This window comes from Cololabis saira, chromosome 10 (assembly GCF_033807715.1).
Source record: "Cololabis saira isolate AMF1-May2022 chromosome 10, fColSai1.1, whole genome shotgun sequence".
Classification (NCBI taxonomy): domain Eukaryota; kingdom Metazoa; phylum Chordata; class Actinopteri; order Beloniformes; family Belonidae; genus Cololabis; species Cololabis saira.
The window spans coordinates 36,378,995-36,398,238 of record NC_084596.1 but is presented as its reverse complement, the minus strand read 5'-3'; the positions used below and the strand labels follow the sequence as shown (position 1 = coordinate 36,398,238).

General features: G+C 43.6%; 1 protein-coding gene across 1 annotated transcript in view; it reads left to right on the top strand.

Moving 5' to 3' along the window:
• LOC133452249 (E3 ubiquitin-protein ligase Rnf220-like) overlaps window positions 1-19,244 on the top strand; it is a 138,592-nt gene that overhangs the window by 118,694 nt on the left and 654 nt on the right. Inside the window, exons 4-6 of the mRNA XM_061731470.1 lie at window positions 5,502-5,631; window positions 13,682-13,733; window positions 18,678-18,773. Coding sequence (XP_061587454.1) covers window positions 5,502-5,631; window positions 13,682-13,733; window positions 18,678-18,773 — 278 coding nt within the window. The remainder of the gene's footprint in view (window positions 1-5,501; window positions 5,632-13,681; window positions 13,734-18,677; window positions 18,774-19,244) is intronic.

Below are 19,244 nucleotides of genomic sequence, written 5' to 3'. Positions count from 1 at the left end.
CCATCTGTCATCTGTAATGGCTCATTGTGTTTGTTTGTGTGACATCTCTCATTAGTTTAAAGATGTCAAACGCTTAGCCCAGAATGTATTACTTTTATTCAGTATTCTATGTACAAACAAATGTATGTGGTCATCCTTTTATTTTCAGGAATTGTAGCTGGAGGGCCAAAGGTAAACTATAGATGATTGATACTGTATAAGATGGAGATTGATGTAGGCTGCTGGTTTGTGCTGCTTCAGGCTGGGGTTCTCTATTAGCTCGTTTACCACCTGCTTTCTCATATGGTACAATATGTATCAGGGCTAATTGAGTGTAATTCGTGTCACTTCTGTATCTTTACATTGAAGTAGCAAGTTGTACACTGATCTCTCAGGGGGGTTGTCCAGTAAAAGTGGTGGTGAAGTAGAGCTGAGTAATAATGTTATGAATATGAATTTGCACCCCTCATTGCAAAACATAAATGACCAATCCTAACTCTAATAATTATTACTGGCATTATCATGATATATTGTTTCATATTATTATATTAAAGTGATGAAATCTCTTGGCATGTTAAACTATAGTATTATATTGTAATATATAATAGTATGGTGATATAATTTGGTTATATGTTATAATATTTTATACAAAATATGTTATATTAGGATATTGCTATATTTATATGATATCATGCTACACCACTCAATATGAAAATTGTTTATTTGTTCACTTTCGAATCAATATTCTCAATTTATGTACCTATTTTCATCACCTTATTTACACTCAAACACGGCACGCACGCACACACACACACACACACACACACACACACACACACACACACACACACACACACACACACACACACACACATACTGATGCTGTCTTTTGTCATCGTTTGCACTGTTTGTTAATAAAAAAAAAAAAAATAAAAAAAATAATAATGTTATGAATACAGCAGGATTAAAAGAGGCACTGTCATACAGCAACCTGTGATGTTTTAAAGATGGTTAAAACCCTACAAAACTGTTTCAACACATGACAAAAGGGCATTGAACTTAAAGGGGGCCTATTATGGCATCTAATACCTATTTTAAACAGGCCTTGAATGTCTTAAAAACAAGCTTTTTTATTGTTTTTGCTAAATAAATTAGAAATTCAGCCTCTGAGCCATGTCTTTATCTTCCCAAACTTAACCTCATTATCTATGCAGGATTCTGAGTGGGCGGGGCTATGATAATGAGGCTCTGTGAAGATTGGCTGCCTGAATGACGTGATACACTGCTACGAAAAAATGGCGGAAGCTCCGGCCGGCAGAGTTAGTTGTGGGCGTGGTTTCACACATCGGAGGCCAACCGATGTAAATCGCTCCCGTCGTTACGTAACGACGGGAGCGGAATCTGAACGGCTCGTAGAAGCCACATCACACTGGATGGCTCATCTGCAGAATTTGGTTGCTTTCCTCGTTCTCTGAGTTGGCCGGACACCACTTTATGTGAAAGCAAGACAAAAAGTGTTTTTCATGATAGGTCCCCTTTAAGGACTGACCTCGCATCTGGGGCCAGCCTCATGTGGCCACTCAGAGAACTGCAGCTTTTGCTGAGCGTGCATTGGCCTAATTTTTCAGTGTGGGATGTTGTTGCCGCTTGAACTGGTCCAGCCACGGTGTCATGCCAGTACTACAGCATCCAGTAAATAAATCAGAGGGAGGATCCCAATAGTGGGAGCATGTGCTTCCTGCCAGCTGAGTGACTTATTGTTTTGCAACCTGAGCAAAACCAGTGAGCGCCATGAAGTGGATCAAGGGACAGAGATGAGAAAGGTGGTAAAATGTGGTGACGGGGGGAAATATGGAACAAGGAGGACAAGACTGAGAAAGGGATCTGGAAAGGAAAAGAAAAAGGCAAATAGGAGATGGAGAGATAGACTAATGACAGATGGCGGGACTGAAAGAGGGAGAGAGAGAAGGAAAAGAAAGTGAGAGAACGAGAGATGAGACGATCCATCCTGGCACATTAGGGTAGGAATCTGGCCTATTTTCCATCATCGCTGTCAGGGAGGTGCACACCTCTCTCTTTTCCTCCATCTATCCATCCATCCATCGCTCACTCTGCCAGCCAGCATGTCTCTGAAGAATCTCACCACTAAAAAGTCTTGTCAGGCCTATTTCCTTGTTATTGTCCGGCCGTCTCCTCACCTCCATCCTCCACCTTCCCCCGCCCTCCCCGACTCCCGTGCCTTCCCCACGCAGCCCCAGATTAAACGCTCCCTTGTTGTGCCGCAGGGTGAGGGTGTGTTTAGGCTGCGAGGTCTAACGCAGGACGTGTGGGTACGCGCGTGTGTGTGTGTGTGTGTGTGTGTGTGTATGTGTGTGTGTCGTACCCCAACATTAATCATCTTTAAGGGGATGACAAGCCCGGTGTGCGACATTGCATCACATCTACACTTCGCCCCCTCTCTTCTTCTCTTCCTCTTGTACTGGATTTATCTGTCCATTTGTCTCTCTCGCTATCACCGACTTTCCTCTGGGAACATTTGACAAAAAACAGGGAAAAATATGAATAAAAAGAAAACAGACACATGGATTGAAAGTGATAAGAAAGGATTTGAGAGAGCAACAACAGACAGGTTTTAAAAATGCATGGGTTGGAGGAGAGGACAGCAGGAAATAAGATTTTGGATTTAGTGGAAATCTTTAAAAATTGCAGTATATAAATGTTGCTTACATATATAATTCACTTAAGTGATATAACTCCTAAAGCCTTTTGCGCTGTTTTGTTTTGTGACACTGCTTTGGTGTTCAGTCAGATTGGAAAAGAGTCAGTGAATCTGATTATTTGGAAATGAGTCTAAACTTTAAGACCAATCTGCATTTTAAACCAAAAACTAACTCTGAGTTTCAACGAATCCTGAACCAACACCCTCCCCCTATTGTTTACATTTACTTTTCTATACTTTTATTCTTGGGCTTATTGAAACTTCTAATTCCTGTGGTGTGTGTGACGCTTGTGTAGGGTTGAGTTCAATATCCTGTGTTTGGGTGCCACTTTGGTGCCTGAAAATTCAATTTCTTGTTGATTAAAAAACTTGTTTGTGAGATTATTCAGTCACAGTGTCTGTGGATTTCATCATCTCCCTCAAATCTGAGAAATTACTTTTTGCGTGCCCACAGGTCATGTTTTTGTAACACGTTAGCTTGGGTCAACTCAAATCAGTTTGGCATAAACTTCACATACTTAAGAGTTATCTTTTATTCATCATTTTTCTTCTCTTTTCTCATGCGTCTACATTTCATCAAAAAAAGTCTTATCCTCTCAGACTATTGCAGTGTTAAAAAGAAAATAGCTTTATAATGCAAAGATACATCCGGACAGTTAATTAACTATTTACACTTCCAAAGATCCAAAGATAAGGAAATGCAGGAATATGATGATGCCCGCTGTGATTGTGTGTCAGCGATCCCTGGGAATGGCTTTAACTGGAGCAGCAGGAACCCCATGGGCTGCGGAGAGGGATCAGGTCTTTCCTTTTTTTGCGATACTAGATGGCAAAGGCTTCAGTGTGACTCAAATTATCTTGTCAACTCAACGAGGGGGAGAAAAGGTGTGGGATGGTGGAGATGGGGGCGATTAAAGGAGATGGAGAAACAAGGACAGAAAATGAAATATCTTAAGAGACCACAGAGGGGAGAGAGGTACATGGTATGGTGAGAGGAATACCAAGAAATAGGATTGATGGGAAAATAGGGAGAAGGAGAGAGAGAGAGGTGTAGAAAGAAGAAAGAAAAGCAGAAAGAAAAAGAGATTGAGTTATCTATTCCCTTTTGCCAAAGTCAGTTAACGTGTCCAGTGCTTGGCCGGTGTTGAGGAGGGGTGCTGGGGACAGAGAGAGAGAGAGAAATGAAAGAGTGTGTGTGTGTTTGTGTGTGTCTGTGTGAGTGTGTCTGTGTGAGTGTGTTCCCTTACTAGTTGTCTCCTGATGAGTCCTCTGGCAAACCAATAAGTGAGCATAGACACACGTCTCCAGAGTGCTGCGTATGTGTGTGTTTACGATTGTGTGTGGTATGTGTGTGTGTGTGTGTGTGTGTGTGTGGTGTGAGGGTAACATCAAAGACAAGACAGAGAGAGAGAGGGACTCCCCTCCGACCTGGCCCTCTTGTTGCCGTGGTGACAAGCAGTCTAAACGGGATGTCCTGGCCGAGGCGGAGCCTTTTGTTCGTGGGCTAAAAAAAACCCCGTTTGATTGGCTGCATACAGGAAATCAGGAAGTGTCCTCCAGCATTAAGGCCTGATACCATTTCAATAGCGGGTATTTTTAGCCCACCCAGACTGACCCAGAGGGCCGACTCTCAAGACGGCTTATTTACATCGTCGCACACGTACATATGCAGTCACCCGGGGTCAGACGCGGCTTTTGTTCAGAACACACACTTTCTGCTACACACGCACTCCCCATATACGCCCAGACGCACATGCTAACACACAAAAACAGGTGGGCCCCACCCTGTTGCCCTGTTATCAAGGACAATGAAGTGAGGTAGTGTTGGCAGACTCTATACAGCATTATCTCATCCGTGGCAGACACTTCTTTAACTCCCTCACCTTCCCCCTCCTCCTGCTTTGACGTTACACAAGAATGTGCATGAGACTCTATAGCGCTCCCTTCTCCTTTTTTTTGTAGGTCCCAGAAATCAAATACACATGCATACATTTGTTATTTAAGACAGTGGTTCCCAACCTTTTTTCCTTGGAGCCCCCCCTACTTGTGTCTAAGACCAGCCAGCCCCCCCGCCCCGTACGTACTAGCACCAAAATAGTCTTTAATTGAAAAAATGAACATTAATTATGTTTTTTTGATACATTTCTCTTTGTTTTACTCTGTATACATATGACTTTGTTTTTCTCCAATGTCACCAATGTATAAAATACACACAAAAGGACATAAAAGGACATAAAAATATTTCTGAAAAATGTCTCTTTTAATATGAGACCAACATTTTTTGACATTTTTCCTTTAACAACCTGTCGGAGTAGATTAAATGTTGAGTAATGATATAATAATAAGGAATGAAATAATTTCCTGTGTTTGTCACCAGTGTATAAAAACACAAAAAATATTCAAAACATTCATAAATTATTCCTAACAATGTCTTATGAATGACTGATTCGCAAATATAATTTTTACAACTGCATAATTTCCAAGCAGACAAAGTTTCGCGCCCCCCCCAGGGATCTCTGGCGCCCCCCCAGGGGGGGCCCGGACCCCAGGTTGGGAGACACTGATCTAAGACATATAAGTTCAAATCTTGGTACTATTTGGTGGATAATGTGCTAAAGTCTTCCTTCCCAGTGATAAACAAGCGAAAGCAGAGAAATAAAAACAACTTGATTTGCTCTCATGAAGCAATTTGACTAACAAGTTTAAACCCACATGTGTAGTTTAATATCAATACAAGGTTCCTGTTTGTCTTATCAGTGTCTGTTCTGATGTATCTGTTGCTGTCTCTGCTCCTCCTCTCCAGGTAAAAAGAAGATGTCCCTGTACGACAGCCAGGCTCCAATCTGCCCCATTTGTCAGGTGCTGCTCAGGCCCGGAGAGCTGCAGGAACACATGGAGACGGAAGTAGAGAGGCTAGCTGCCATCTGTCTCAGGCAAGTCTTCAATCCACTGATCACAATCTGTTCAAAAATAGCCCTGCTTAAAAGTAAATGAACATTAACTTAACAAGTGAGAACAATAGTTGAATGTAGGGTAAACAAACAACCGTGGCCGGCTCGTGAGGCTGGGTCATCTGTAGCCAATAAGGAAACGCACTGCATTTCAGCTCAGTCTTTATGTCAGGCTAGCGGAGCCATATTTCTCTTTCGGCAGGGGTTTGGCTCCCATAAATCTGCATAAAAGGCAGAAGCATGCCGTCAAGGTAAAGCTAAGTGTTTCCGACAGAGATTAGGATTCAAACCTGTGACCTCAGGTTCACTGCCACCCCCTTCTTCTCCCTGTGGCAGTTGCACGAGCTGTTTTACGATGAATAAATCAACTCCAAGCCCTTTTAACGATGGGACACAACCATTAGGATCCATATTTCACTGCATCCGGACGCCTGCTTGTGTGTATACGTGCATGTGTGTTTGTGTACCTACACGTGTGGCCTCTCCGTGGGTGTGCTTGTGTGTGACCCGCCGTCCACCTCGGCAGCCCAGCTTTATGATAGTCCCCATTAACCTGGAGAAACGGGGCAGCAGATAGCGTCACCCCTCGTAGAAATCACAGCTCATTTACCTCGCGTTTATTCTGCTTGTGTTCCTGCTGTCCCTCTTGTCTATATGCTCCACCTGTCATCCTTTTTTGTTCTTCCACATCTCTATCACCATCTAATCCTTCCCTCATATTCCCTTATGCATCCACATTTACTTCCAGCACTTCATGTTTTATCACAAAACTTGTTGTCCTTGTTTCATCATCATCTTTTAACACATACTTCTTTCTTTCTAGATGAAGATAAAATAAATACAGTATTTAAAGCACTATTGCTTCCAGCAGGACTTGTGTAATAACGAGGAAGAAATGTGATTGTTTATGATGTGATGAAAGCACGTCATCACCATTCGGCGTTGCCATGGCGCTTCTGTGCAAAAGGTGGCAAGTTGTCGAATTGAATTGCGGTTTGAGTGGAAGCAATGTTGCTTCTGTCAAAATGTTTTACGCTTTCGACACAAGTGTCGACACAAGTGTCAGCCAATCTAATCATGGCTACACAGCTAGACCCAGCCAATGAAGATGGAAACGGGGATTGGACTGAGCCAAAGCCGGTGGGACGGAATTTGATTGGTTGTTTACGCTGTGACGTAGGCAAGGCCGCCGCGAGGGGTGTGTGAACCGTGCGACCGCAAGGGGCCTCGCGCTATGGGCCGTTTTTTTTGTTTTTTTTTCGTTTTTCTTTTCCTTTTTTCCCTTATAAATATCAACAGTCACGTTCCATTACAGACCTAAATGTGTACTAGTCTGTGCATATCAATAAATATATGTGCAATTATGCGCGTGTCTGTTGTTCAATACAACTGCGTCAGACCAAGTGCAGACACAAGCTCCTCTGATCCAGATGGGTGGAGTTGGAACAAACTGTCACACAATGTCGAGAGAACGAGACAGATTCAGGAAATTTCCATCAGGGGATGAAAAAAGAAAAAAACTAAAGAAAATGGAAGAGTTTAATGCCTCTCTGAAAGGCTCGTTTGATAAATTTGTTACAAAAATCACCGATCCGACCGGGTCTCAAGCAGCCGTGGGGCCCCGCGTCGAGGCAAGCCAAATGATGATGAGGCAGGGGAAGGTATCCAGTATTTTGCTAATTGGAGAGTTAAAATTGCGCATATAGACACCCGATCTGACCCGAAAAACCCCAAAATTTCCCCCCACGGCCATTTCGCACAGGGCCCGGCAAATCTTCCAGACGGCTCTGGTACCAAGTACCAGCATTGTCACACATCGACCGTGCTTCCTCTTGAATCAACTTCATGTTGCTCGTCGGACCTTTACTGCTGCTTATAAATGCGGTCTCACTCATGTTGCCACAAACCCAAACTGTCAGCTATAGAAAAACACATCCCATCAAAGGGTTTATTAGTTTTATTTTTGTTTTAGACCAACGCCTGTGGTAGTTCCAGCAAGAAATAAAAGGTACTTTCACCCCATGCAGTATCTCAGGGCCTTCATCACGGGATGCATTTTACATTTTCAGTTGTCATGGCGATAGTTGGTATCCAGAGAGCAAGAAATCAGGGAAAAAAAAGGATCTTTGAGGCAAGAGGAGATAAAAAGTAAACAGAATAGGGCTGATGGGACAGCCTTTCATCATCTGGTGATATACCAAGTTTTGTGGGGGGGTTGTGTGTGTGTGTGTGTGTGTGTGTGTGTGTGTGTGTGTGTGTGTGTGTGTGTGTGTGTGTGTGTGTGTGTGTGTGTTTCAATTATTAATAAAGGTTAGAAGTTTGTCCTTCCCTCTGCAAACCAACCCGGGAAAGCTTAGGCCCCACGTGCACACACATCTCTCCTGTCTCTGTCACACATGCAGTTATTTAAGGAAATAGCGTCATCCCCAAGCGAGATGGGATGGTGGCTAACGTCATGCTTGGCTGATTTACCCACTCACCATTAACCCAGAGACACAGGAGGAAAAAAAAAGAAAAAAAAGAGGACAGTAGAAGTGGTGCAGCGGATCACAGTTCCAGATATTCTGTGAGGAGAGTTGCTTTACATGAAAAGAAACAAAAACGATGCATTTCTTTTTTTAAACAATCAACAAAACAAAAGTGGGGAGGGTGTTATGTGTGTTTTACGTCACAAAACTGATGCTAATGTTAAATTGTGCACGCTCTCACTGTCCTTTCCTCTCTGTGGCTCTATGCATGGGAGCTGCCATCATCGAAAGTGACAGTGGGAATTTGGTCCAATTTGTAGTAAATCCGCCTTTAATGACACTCAGCGCCGGCTGAATGGAAGAGCCACGCGTATGGAAACGAAGAGTGTGGGAATGCCTCTTCTGCCTGGCCTAAATACCCATTCTTATGCGTTCTTATTTACTTATTTATTTATTTCCGTACCGTTCCCCTCCCCACTGCTTGCAAATGCACGTGTGCCTGATTACACCTGCCAGCCTGTCCTCTCTGGTGACCGTGAGTTCTGCCACTTGCTCGCTGGCCACGACTCCAATGTGGACATGGAAATCACACACAAACACTGTGTTCGGCAAATGGAAATCTATCTTGCCATATACATGTCGGGGGACTGTGTGTGTTTGTGAGGGTGGAGGGGGTCTAAAGTAATCTACATAGCCCCGTCTCCCCCTCCTCTTTATACCTCTGCTCCTCTTCTTACCCTCCCTCCTCCATAATCAATTTGCCTCCACCTCTCCATGAGATGACACAAGGAGGTAAAAAGCAATCAGTATCTTGAGTTTAGCACCATCGCTCTATTCTTCCCCCCTTCCATTCCGCCTCATTCCCACCAAGAAAAGACTTATTCATCGTAGCGGCGCTCTTGCTGTCGCCCTTCTGGTTGGGAGCGGAGGCAAGAGGCTGTCAGTCAAACTCAGTCTGGCTCTGCTCGTGCAGGATCGATGCAGATTTAACCAGGCTGAGGTGAGTGGGCAGTTTTACTGACTGGAGCTGCTTACAAATTACTCATCACACCAGTCCAAAGTACCGCCACTGGCTGCGGAGACCGGTCCATACTCCGTACAGGTGTGGATGTCATTTGCTGGTTTTAAATGTTCTTTCAGACTAGTTCCCCGTAGTTATTTTTAACCGTATTTTCCTGTAATGGGTAATAACATAGAAAATTAAAGTCCTTTTTTGCTTATTTAATGTGACATGAGATGTTAAGACATGTAACATAAGACAATTAGCAATAACTAGATCAGATTCACAGAGAATCCTCTATATACTGATAAATTACTGGGAGCATCATCACTCCTCAGGATATTTAGTTGTCTTAATCCAGCTGTTTTAAGTGTCAAAAGTTGATATTGTGTTTCAAAATTCTCTGCATGCTCCATGCACTGAATATAAGTTTAAAGGAGCATGAGGCTCCTTTTAAGAAATGAGACTCTCTAGCGCCACCCTTCACCACGACGGCCGTCGGGGGTACTGCAGCCAACAGTGAAGCCGGCACGGGAGAACGGGGAGAACGCACATGCAGCGTCATGTGACGTCACATCCGCAGCCCAGCGCGGGGAATTCGGGACCAAATTGCAGCACATTTAGCAGCACACAGCCTGTTCAAGGCAACGGAGAGATACGCTAGAGGGCTCATTCTTTTTGGTTTGGAACGCTTCATCTGACATTATTACTAGAAAACTTAAAACGTATACGGATTTTTTTCATAAATCCTGCCTCAATCCGGCTTCAAGCTCCTTTAAGTGGTTTACATGAAAATGTATTTTCGAGCTGCAGTATGGGCTGTCTTTGATGCTTTATTGGACTTTATCCTCTAAAAACAACTTGTTTTCTTGTTTGCACATGTTTTCATCAGTGTCCCCTCATCTTGGGTCTCACAGGGTCTTGGCTTTGGCACACATTATCCTTTAAAAACTCACTAAGATGAGATTTTAAAACTTTGCATATATAAGTTTCACTGTTGCTCTGGCATACTGCTCAGGCTATGTCAGTTGTGGTCACGCGCTGACTAGAAATAAAGGATTTGCAGAAGCTTTACGTACATTTATTGACGATGACAACAACAAAACGGTACATTTGACCCACAACCTGATCTTTTGTACCGATACAGTGTGACAGCTTCCTGTTCCCGATCCCGTAGCTTTCAGGGCTCTCTGCCATCTGTCCATTTTGACTGAACATGGTGGGACAAAGCACCGTAAGAACTCGTCAGTCAGTCTCCCCCCACCACCACGTCCCTCATTATCACAATACCTTTTAAACTATAACTTTCATTCGTCATTTTTCCTCCAGCTTGTCTCGTGGGGTTTTTTTTTGTTGTTTTTTCTTTGCCACTCTCCTCCCTTTCCTTTTACATGGCAGCCAGCTGGAGTTTCCAAGCCCGTAACCCTCATGATCAAAAATTCATACAAACGGGCGAAGTCAGATGTGAAGTCGTGAGGAGAGGCGGCGGCGCACCAACTCTCCCATCACTCCCTCTCCTTCTTTCTCTTGTTTTCTGTCGCCTTTCATCTTTTCTCTTTGTGTTGCCCGCTCGTCCTCCCTCGCCGCGTCTTTCTCTCACCTCCCATTTCCCCCCTTTTCACTCTCCTTTCATCTCTCTTTCACCCGCTCTGTCACTGTGGCAATTTTCTCCCGTCGCGGCAGGCGTGCGACTGCTGTCCCTTCTCCCTCTCCCTCCTCCTCTTGTCGTTGTTTGACACTGTCAACAAGCAGGTGGAGGCAGCTGTTATTGTTGATGCCTCTGCAGAGGTTCCAGGTAATGAATAAAAGAGAGATGGCGTGAGAAGAAGAAGGGAGAGAGAGAGAGAGATGACAGAAACATAGATAGGAAAGGAGTAAAAGCGGTGTGTGTGAAGAGGGTGGATGCTGGCAGATTCCCCTGCATTACACGGCAGCTTGACTGTGTCATCTAAGTTTGTTCTCTTTGTTGGTGGAAGTGAGGCCTAGAAACGCACACACGCGCACACACACACAGCTGCAAGAAAATACATAGATGCATATGTTAAACCTCAGGCTTGCACAGTACTATATGTGTAATAAAGTACGGTAGTCGTGAGTTGACCTGCAGCTTGGGTAGGTGTACTTTCTAGTCCTTCGACGCGTTCATCGTGCTGTCTTCCTCAATTCTGCACTTCTACTGTTTTTCTTTTACACTTGTCTGGTATTTTTCTTGTGCAGCACTTTGTAAATTCCTCTTTCAGATAAGAGGCATACGGTATAGACAAGGTTTCTTATTCTCATTATTATCCACCGATCCAGCCATCGAAAAGGAAAATCCCTCATCTAGCAACGCGTTCTCTCAGATTAGATGCTGCGTTCAATTCAGATTTAGGCCCACTTCCTTCCATGGCCTGCCACCGTCCGAGGAGGGTTTCAAAGCAAACCTGAAAACCTCGCCTTGTAGTGACTTTGTGAGGCTCACAAAAATCTCTCTTTACATTTGGAAGAAAGAAAGAGAGGGAGAAAGTGGGGAATGGAGAGGAAAGAGGGAGAACCTGAGCAAGATGAGAGAAGAGCGGATCAATCAGGAGTGAGAGGGGTTGGTGAAGGCTTCAGAAAAAGCCATCAGAGTAGAGCAACATGAATAAATGTCATGTGTGTCTCGTTTGCTGGCAGGGTGAAGGCACGAGGCTGTCCATTTGATACATTTTGACTTTACATTCTTTATCTGCAATCTTAAATGTCAGACTTGTTTCAGGGAGCACGCAACCAGTCCTTTCTTCTCCTCGCCATCCCCATCAATCCTCCCTAAAAGCCAAATGATGCTCCTCAAGATACTTATGGCTCAAATTTATCACACTGGAAAATGTAGATTCTGCCTTTGCATATACTGGATGGATGGATGGATGGATGGATGGATGGATGGATGGATGGATGGATGGATGGATGGATGGATGGATGGATGGATGGATGGATGGATGGATGGATGGATGGATGGATGGATGGATGTTGGATGGATGGATGGATGGATGGATGGATGGATGTTGGATGGATGGATGGATGGATGGATGGATGGATGTTGGATGGATGGATGGATGGATGGATGTTGGATGGTTGGATGGATGGATGGATGGATGGATGGATGTTGGATGGTTGGATGGATGGATGGATGGATGGATGTTGGACGGATGGATGGATGGATGTTGGATGGATGGATGGATGGATGGATGTTGGATGGATGGATGGATGGATGTTGGATGGTTGGATGGATGGATGGATGGATGGATGGATGGATGTTGGCTGGTTGGATGGATGGATGTTGGATGTTGGATGGATGGATGGATGGATGTTGGATGGTTGGATGGATGGATGTTGGATGTTGGATGGATGGATGATGGATGTTGGATGGTTGGATGGATGTTGGATGGTTGGATGGATGGATGGATGGATGATGGATGGATGGATGGATGTTGGATGGATGTTGGATGGATGTTGGCTGGTTGGATGGATGGATGATGGATGTTGGATGGTTGGATGGATGTTGGATGGATGGATGATGGATGTTGGATGGTTGGATGGATGTTGGCTGGTTGGATGGATGGATGATGGATGTTGGATGGATGTTGGATGTTGGATGGATGGATGATGGATGTTGGATGGTTGGATGGATGGATGGATGGATGATGGATGGATGGATGTTGGATGGATGGTTGGATGGATGGATGTTGGATGGATGGATGGATGGATGGATGGATGTTGGATGTTGGATGGATGGATGATGGATGTTGGATGGTTGGATGGATGTTGGATGGTTGGATGGATGGATGGATGGATGATGGATGGATGGATGGATGGATGTTGGATGGATGGATGGATGTTGGATGGTTGGATGGATGGATGTTGGATGTTGGATGGATGGATGGATGTTGGATGGTTGGATGGATGGATGTTGGATGGATGGATGATGGATGTTGGATGGTTGGATGGATGTTGGATGGTTGGATGGATGGATGGATGGATGATGGATGGATGGATGGATGGTTGGATGTTGGATGGTTGGATGGATGGATGTTGGATGGATGGATGGATGGATGGATGGATGGATGGATGTTGGATGGATGGATGGATGGATGGATGTTGGATGGTTGGATGGATGGATGGATGTTGGATGGTTGGATGGATGGATGGATGTTGGATGGTTGGATGGATGGATGGATGGATGGATGGATGGATGGATGGATGGATGGATGGATGGTTGGATGGATGGATGGATGGATGTTGGATGGTTGGATGGATGGATGGATGGATGGATGTTGGATGGTTGGATGGATGGATGGATGGATGTTGGATGGATGGATGGATGGATGGATGGATGGATGGATGGATGTTGGATGGTTGGATGGATGATTCCTCATCAAGAATCTGGTAACTTGGTCTGAAGCCATTGGTTAAATGTAAAGTCAGTTGATGCAGGGAGCTGTTGAACAAGCACAAGATGTGTTCATGTGTTCCCAGATTCAGCTCTGCACTGGGTTACGTAATCACACCTCACTAAACTCCATCCTGTCCTCTTTCTCCACTGCAGTAAGAACGCCTCACCCAAGGAGCATGGAGCAGCTACTCCAGGAACCCCCAAGGTGAGATTCCCCCTCCTCTTCTCAGGCCGTGTGTGATTTGTAATTCACCTGCTTGTACTTCACAACACCGTGACTGGCTTTCTCTAACATGTGCAGTCGCTCCTCGCAGTCCTGCCATCACGCTGTCACTCCGATGCCTCTGTTCCTCTCCGCTGCGCTAAAGAGAAGTGCTGCGGACCTCTTGTCTTATATCTCCCACTCACACAGAGGAGTATTAGTGTCCCATGGTCCAACAGGCAGCAGCACCAAAAGGCACTGTACTGTGATTGTTCCAATTAGCGATACAGGGAGAGATTTAGAGAGACAAAAGAGAGCAGGAAAAAGAAAGACAATGTCAAATCACAAGAGGGGAGAGTCATGATTCCATCAAGTAGCTTTTCTGTGCTGAGCTCAGCCCTTGCTGGCAGACCTGGCGCTTTTTAAACACCTCTTACTCTCTCATCATATATTGTAGTTAGGCATAAAAGAAAAATCCCAGTTGAGGAACAAACTTTGGGAGATTTTGTGAATTAATGGAAAAGAAAGTAGTACCCCCCTGCCGTCACCTCCTACTCTCACAGTCACAATCAGGCCTAAATTCTTTATACCCTCTGAGAAATATTTGGTTTGATGCTACATATCAGACAAAGATGATTTTTATTTGCAATTTAATTTGAGTTCAGCTTCAGATAATGTCTTTTGGGATATGACTAAAAATCCTAACCTTAAGCCCTCCAATTCTCAAGTTCATCGTGGCTTTCTGTTCTGTTCTCTTGCCTTCACTTCTGACCACAGCCCACATGAAAGCCGGTTACCGCCAAACAAAGTGCATCTGACCTGCACATGAATGCACAAGAGATCTAGAATAATGAAGAAGCCCCTTCTTTCCTCCCTCAACCCTCTGGGCGCTGACCCGGGCTTAGAGCGCTGCTCACCGCACCGAGGCCGGTCTTGCACTTGAGGATGGCAGAGGGAGGAGGGTTAAAGGGCGAGTGCTGGCCTTCCTCTGCTGCCGTGACCATGCATCTTACTGCTGGTGTTTAGTATTCAGATGCAGGCCATGGAGAATGAAGAGGACTGGTCTGAGGCACATGGGGCTTTTGTAGGCATCCCCTGTCCACTATACAGCACCCACCCTTGCGCCAGACAAGATTAACCCCAGAGTAACGACTTGTGTCTGTTTGGGACCACTTGGATGGAGGGAAACCATGTGGCGCAGCACAGTCGTGTGGTGGTTTGCGCGCTTGCTTCACAGGAAGAAGGTTCCTGGGTGGAGTTTGCATGTTCTCCGGGTGCCAGTGAGGGTTTTCTCCAGGTGCTTCCTCCCACAGGCCAAAACCCTGTTTGTAAGGATAACTCTAAAACACCCATTTGTCTATATGTGGTCCTGTGATGGGCTGGTGACCTGTCCGCGGTGTACCCCTGTAGGGCTGGGTATCGATTCAAATGTCAAGAATCGATTCGATTCTGATTCCGATTCTTAATATTCAGAATCGATTGTCATGATTCGATTCGATCCGATTCGATATTGATTTGGCTTAGTGTTATTTAAAATGTTTTTTGAGCTGTTGCCTGAATTATATGACTGTACAATAACTAGTGAAATAATAATTTCACAATAATTATTGTGAAATAACTAAGAAATAAATAACTCAAACAGGCCTTTCAATATCCATTTAAAGTGCAAAAAAGAAAGAAATTGCAACAGTTCATGCAGTAAACAAATCATTTTAGCGTATCTAATTTATTCTGTTACCACGCACACATATTGCCATGAAGCACCTGGCATTTTTCAGAAGTGTCATGACAAACTGTGTGTCTGACTACTGGGATTAAAGTTCACCTGGCGAAAGTGATGGATAAAAAAAATAAAAAAATTGATCTTTAGACATAAGAATCGATTTTTAGGAATTAATATGAGAATCGATTTAGAATCGGAAAATCGATTTTTTCAACACAGGCCTATACCCCTGTCTTTCACCCAAAGAGAGCTGGAATAGGCTCCAGCAGATCCCTGTGATCCTGCATAGGAATAAGCAGCTACAGATGATGCATGGATAGGAAGCATATGGTATCTCCAGGGCTTTGTACACTTTCATGTATTCACACATTCATGTTACACGCTTCATCATCTTACAGAATTAAAGCATGTCCATACCTCTCTGACCCATGAGGTGTTGATACTGTTACTAACCCGACTGGAGCGCCGGCGCTGATCTTTTCCCATGTTGAGCTTTAAAGATCAAATTTTCAGGCAGCCCTTCATTTATAATCTCTTCATAGAATACCATTAAATGTCATAGTCTAATGGTAAAACTCAAGCATATTCCTAGAATGCCCCCAGGTAAAGGATTCCTGACCTTTTTAAACCTAGTTAAAAGAGGAAGAAAAGACCACACGCTCACACACACATGCGAGGGCAGGAAAGCACCATGCATAATGTCCAATTTACTGTGGCAGCACTGGAGGTTGGTCATTTCTCACATATTATTATTAGATTACTGCTGTCGAGCACTTAAGCTTCTGCTCTGCCCCTTTCCACTTGATTAATTGAAGACGACTGTAAATACAAATATTTCATAGTTGCCTTGTAAAGAAAAAAAAAAGAAGAAGAAAAGGCAGCGGCGCAGGCACGACTGAAAATAAAAGCACACACACACACAAACACACATACAGGGAGCTGTGGCGGAGTCAGGATTAAGCCTTGTTAAAAAACTGAAAAAAAGAAAAGTGAAACTGTCTCTCTCTCTCTCCTATTCTCTCTATTTCACTTTTTTTTATTTGAGGAATTCCCTGGTCTGTCTTTTTCACAGAGTGGGTTAGAAGAGGATATTATTTTATATATGTGAGTGTGTGAGTGTGTATGTGTGTGGGTGTGTGTGTATGTACGAGAGAGAGAAAGAGACAGAGAGAAAGAAAGAGAGAGAGAGAGCCTGTGAATGCAGAGTGTTGTCGGGCAGATTTATGGACGGGAGTGTACTGTAATGTCAGACCGTTGCACTCCTCCCTGTCAGATGTTTATCCTTCCTCCTGCCATTCCTCTCCTCCTCCTTCGCCTCTTCTCCTCAAAGCTTCCCTTCTTTCCAATCTCTCACTCTTCCCCAACTCCTCTTAACATCCCATAAACATTAACTTTAATCAGTGGAAGGGATTTTATAGACAAAGTCAGCCGGGTTACAGTCATCATTAAAGACGTGTCGCTCTCAACATCTGTGGCAACAGCGCTGTTGAAATTCTACAAGGGTAAAGATTCAGAGTCCTGCTTCTTAATTTCCCTTTTCTTTCCCCCCCCTAAGAGATTTAAGGTAATACGTAAGTAATCTTAGCATCTTTTCTTTTCTTGTCGTCGGGTTTTCTAGTGTTTCTAGAGCGTGAGAGGTGTTTTGAAAAGCTCTCCGTTTCTTTGGGCACTTTTCTTATCCTCTGCTGCTTGTTAATTGCTCTCATCTTCTCCCCCAAATGAAAATGGAGCTGCTTTTATATGTTTACTCGTCATCTGACTTTCTCTACCGCTCCTACTGTAAGGAGAAGATCTCCTCTGATGGTTTAAAGCTCTTCACTTCATCTCCCTTTTATTACAACAGCGACTGGTTGTGCTCAGCTCAGCCAACACTTTTAACTGCTGCTGGTTCATACACTTGACTTGACACTAATTTCTTTCATTACACCTGACACTTTCAGCTTAATTGTGAAGCCACACTCCAACTGAGCTGCTTCCTTCAGCTTCGGTTTGGGTGTTCAACTCCGTCCGTTGCTTATGTTTCACCTGGGGGTGAGGGGTTTTTGTTTTTTATTTAAGGCTTGGTGGGGGAATTAAAGGGGCGGTCTGCAGACTTAAGAGTCATTCATGCATGCTGAGCAAATGCCTGGAACTTTCTCCCCTCACTTATATACATGAGCATGAACAACATCTGAACAATGCAGCTTGTGGCCAGATACTGTACTTATACTCATCAAACACGTACTACTTCCTGTGTATGGAGTGTAGTATACAGTATGTACTGCATACTGGTCTGGCAGCCAATTTTAGTTCATTATTATTGAACTTTATTTAAACAGGGAAAGAAATTCTTGAATAAAAGAAAAAGCCCCTCTCATAAAAATATCTCTGCCAATGAGGAAAGAAAAACAGACTAGAATTCTTAAAACTAGCAAAATAATTCAAAATAGTCTTCAAATTTTCTTGAAACGAGGCCTTTTCACTTTCTCAGGTGGATTTTTGCAGTAAACCAACTCTAAAGTCACTTTTTCAAGAGCGCCCTGCCCAAGACAGGACGTAGTATACCACTGTAAAAACAACTCTTTTACGGCAGAAATGCAAGCCAGACAGTTTACCGCTCTGACTGAATTCCACTGTGGGGATGCATATCATTATGGGATATAGTTTATGAGGTAGCTGCACACAAGAAATTTCACTGAAAGTAGCTGATCCCATACTCAAAATAAATCAAAAGAACATGTGTATTTGTCTCAAGCACCGCCTGACTGCTGACCAATCAGAGCTGGTTTGGCCTATTGGGAGGCGGGCCTTAAAGCAGAGCATTTAAGCCAAACATTTTGGACTGAAGGTTGCACAAGGTGCTTAAGAAATGAACATAATGAAAAAATATCCTGTATTTGGTGTAACGCTGAGGAATGTGAGCCCGTTCAAGTGGCTGCCTAAAGTCTAAGATTTAACAACTTTTACTGAAGTGTTCCCATAATTCATTTTTTTCTCCTGAAAAAAGAAAAAAAATCAGCCATGTGTGTGATGGGAGTGTCATGTACGAGCCTCTGTATGTTTTTCATTAGATTTAATTGTATTTAGAAATGACATTACTCGTGTTTGATACATATTTATTGCTGATTCCCATGTGACAGCTGTCAGGCGGGGACATGTTCTGCTGTAAGTACTGCCCCCGAGGTGGTAATGTAACAAGATTATCTGCATAGAAAAAGACATTTTATTTCCCCCTGTCTCTCCAGTCGATGCTGCTGTCCGTACACATCAAGCGTGAGGGAGAGTCTCCCTTGGTATCACCCCTGTCGTCCGAGGACGCCCACCACTCCGACAGATACCAGGTCACACTCATACGCACACACACTCACACACACACACACAGTCTGTGTCACCCTGTGTTTGAAAACTAAATTTCCTGTTTCCAGTCAAGTCTTGTCCAGGGTGAAAAATACTTCATGAGATTACACTTTGCTACTCATTTTATATCCTCAAAGATTTGTATACTACATAATCTAATGTTTAGACAATTTACTGAATCAAATATTAAAAGAGACATTTTAGGTCTGATTTCTTCACATTGACAAAATTCACAGATATCTTAATGAAATGTCCGATGTCATCCTTCAAGTTGAGTATATAAGTTGAGTATGATATATATATATTTACATATACACGTGTATGCCCTTAACCATAGAATAAGATCTTTTTTTTCTAATACTCTAATACACACTTTGAAATGATAAAAAGCATCTGCTTGGTTAGAGTTAATCTGTTAATTGGACTTTATTCTTAAATAGGGGGATATAAAATAA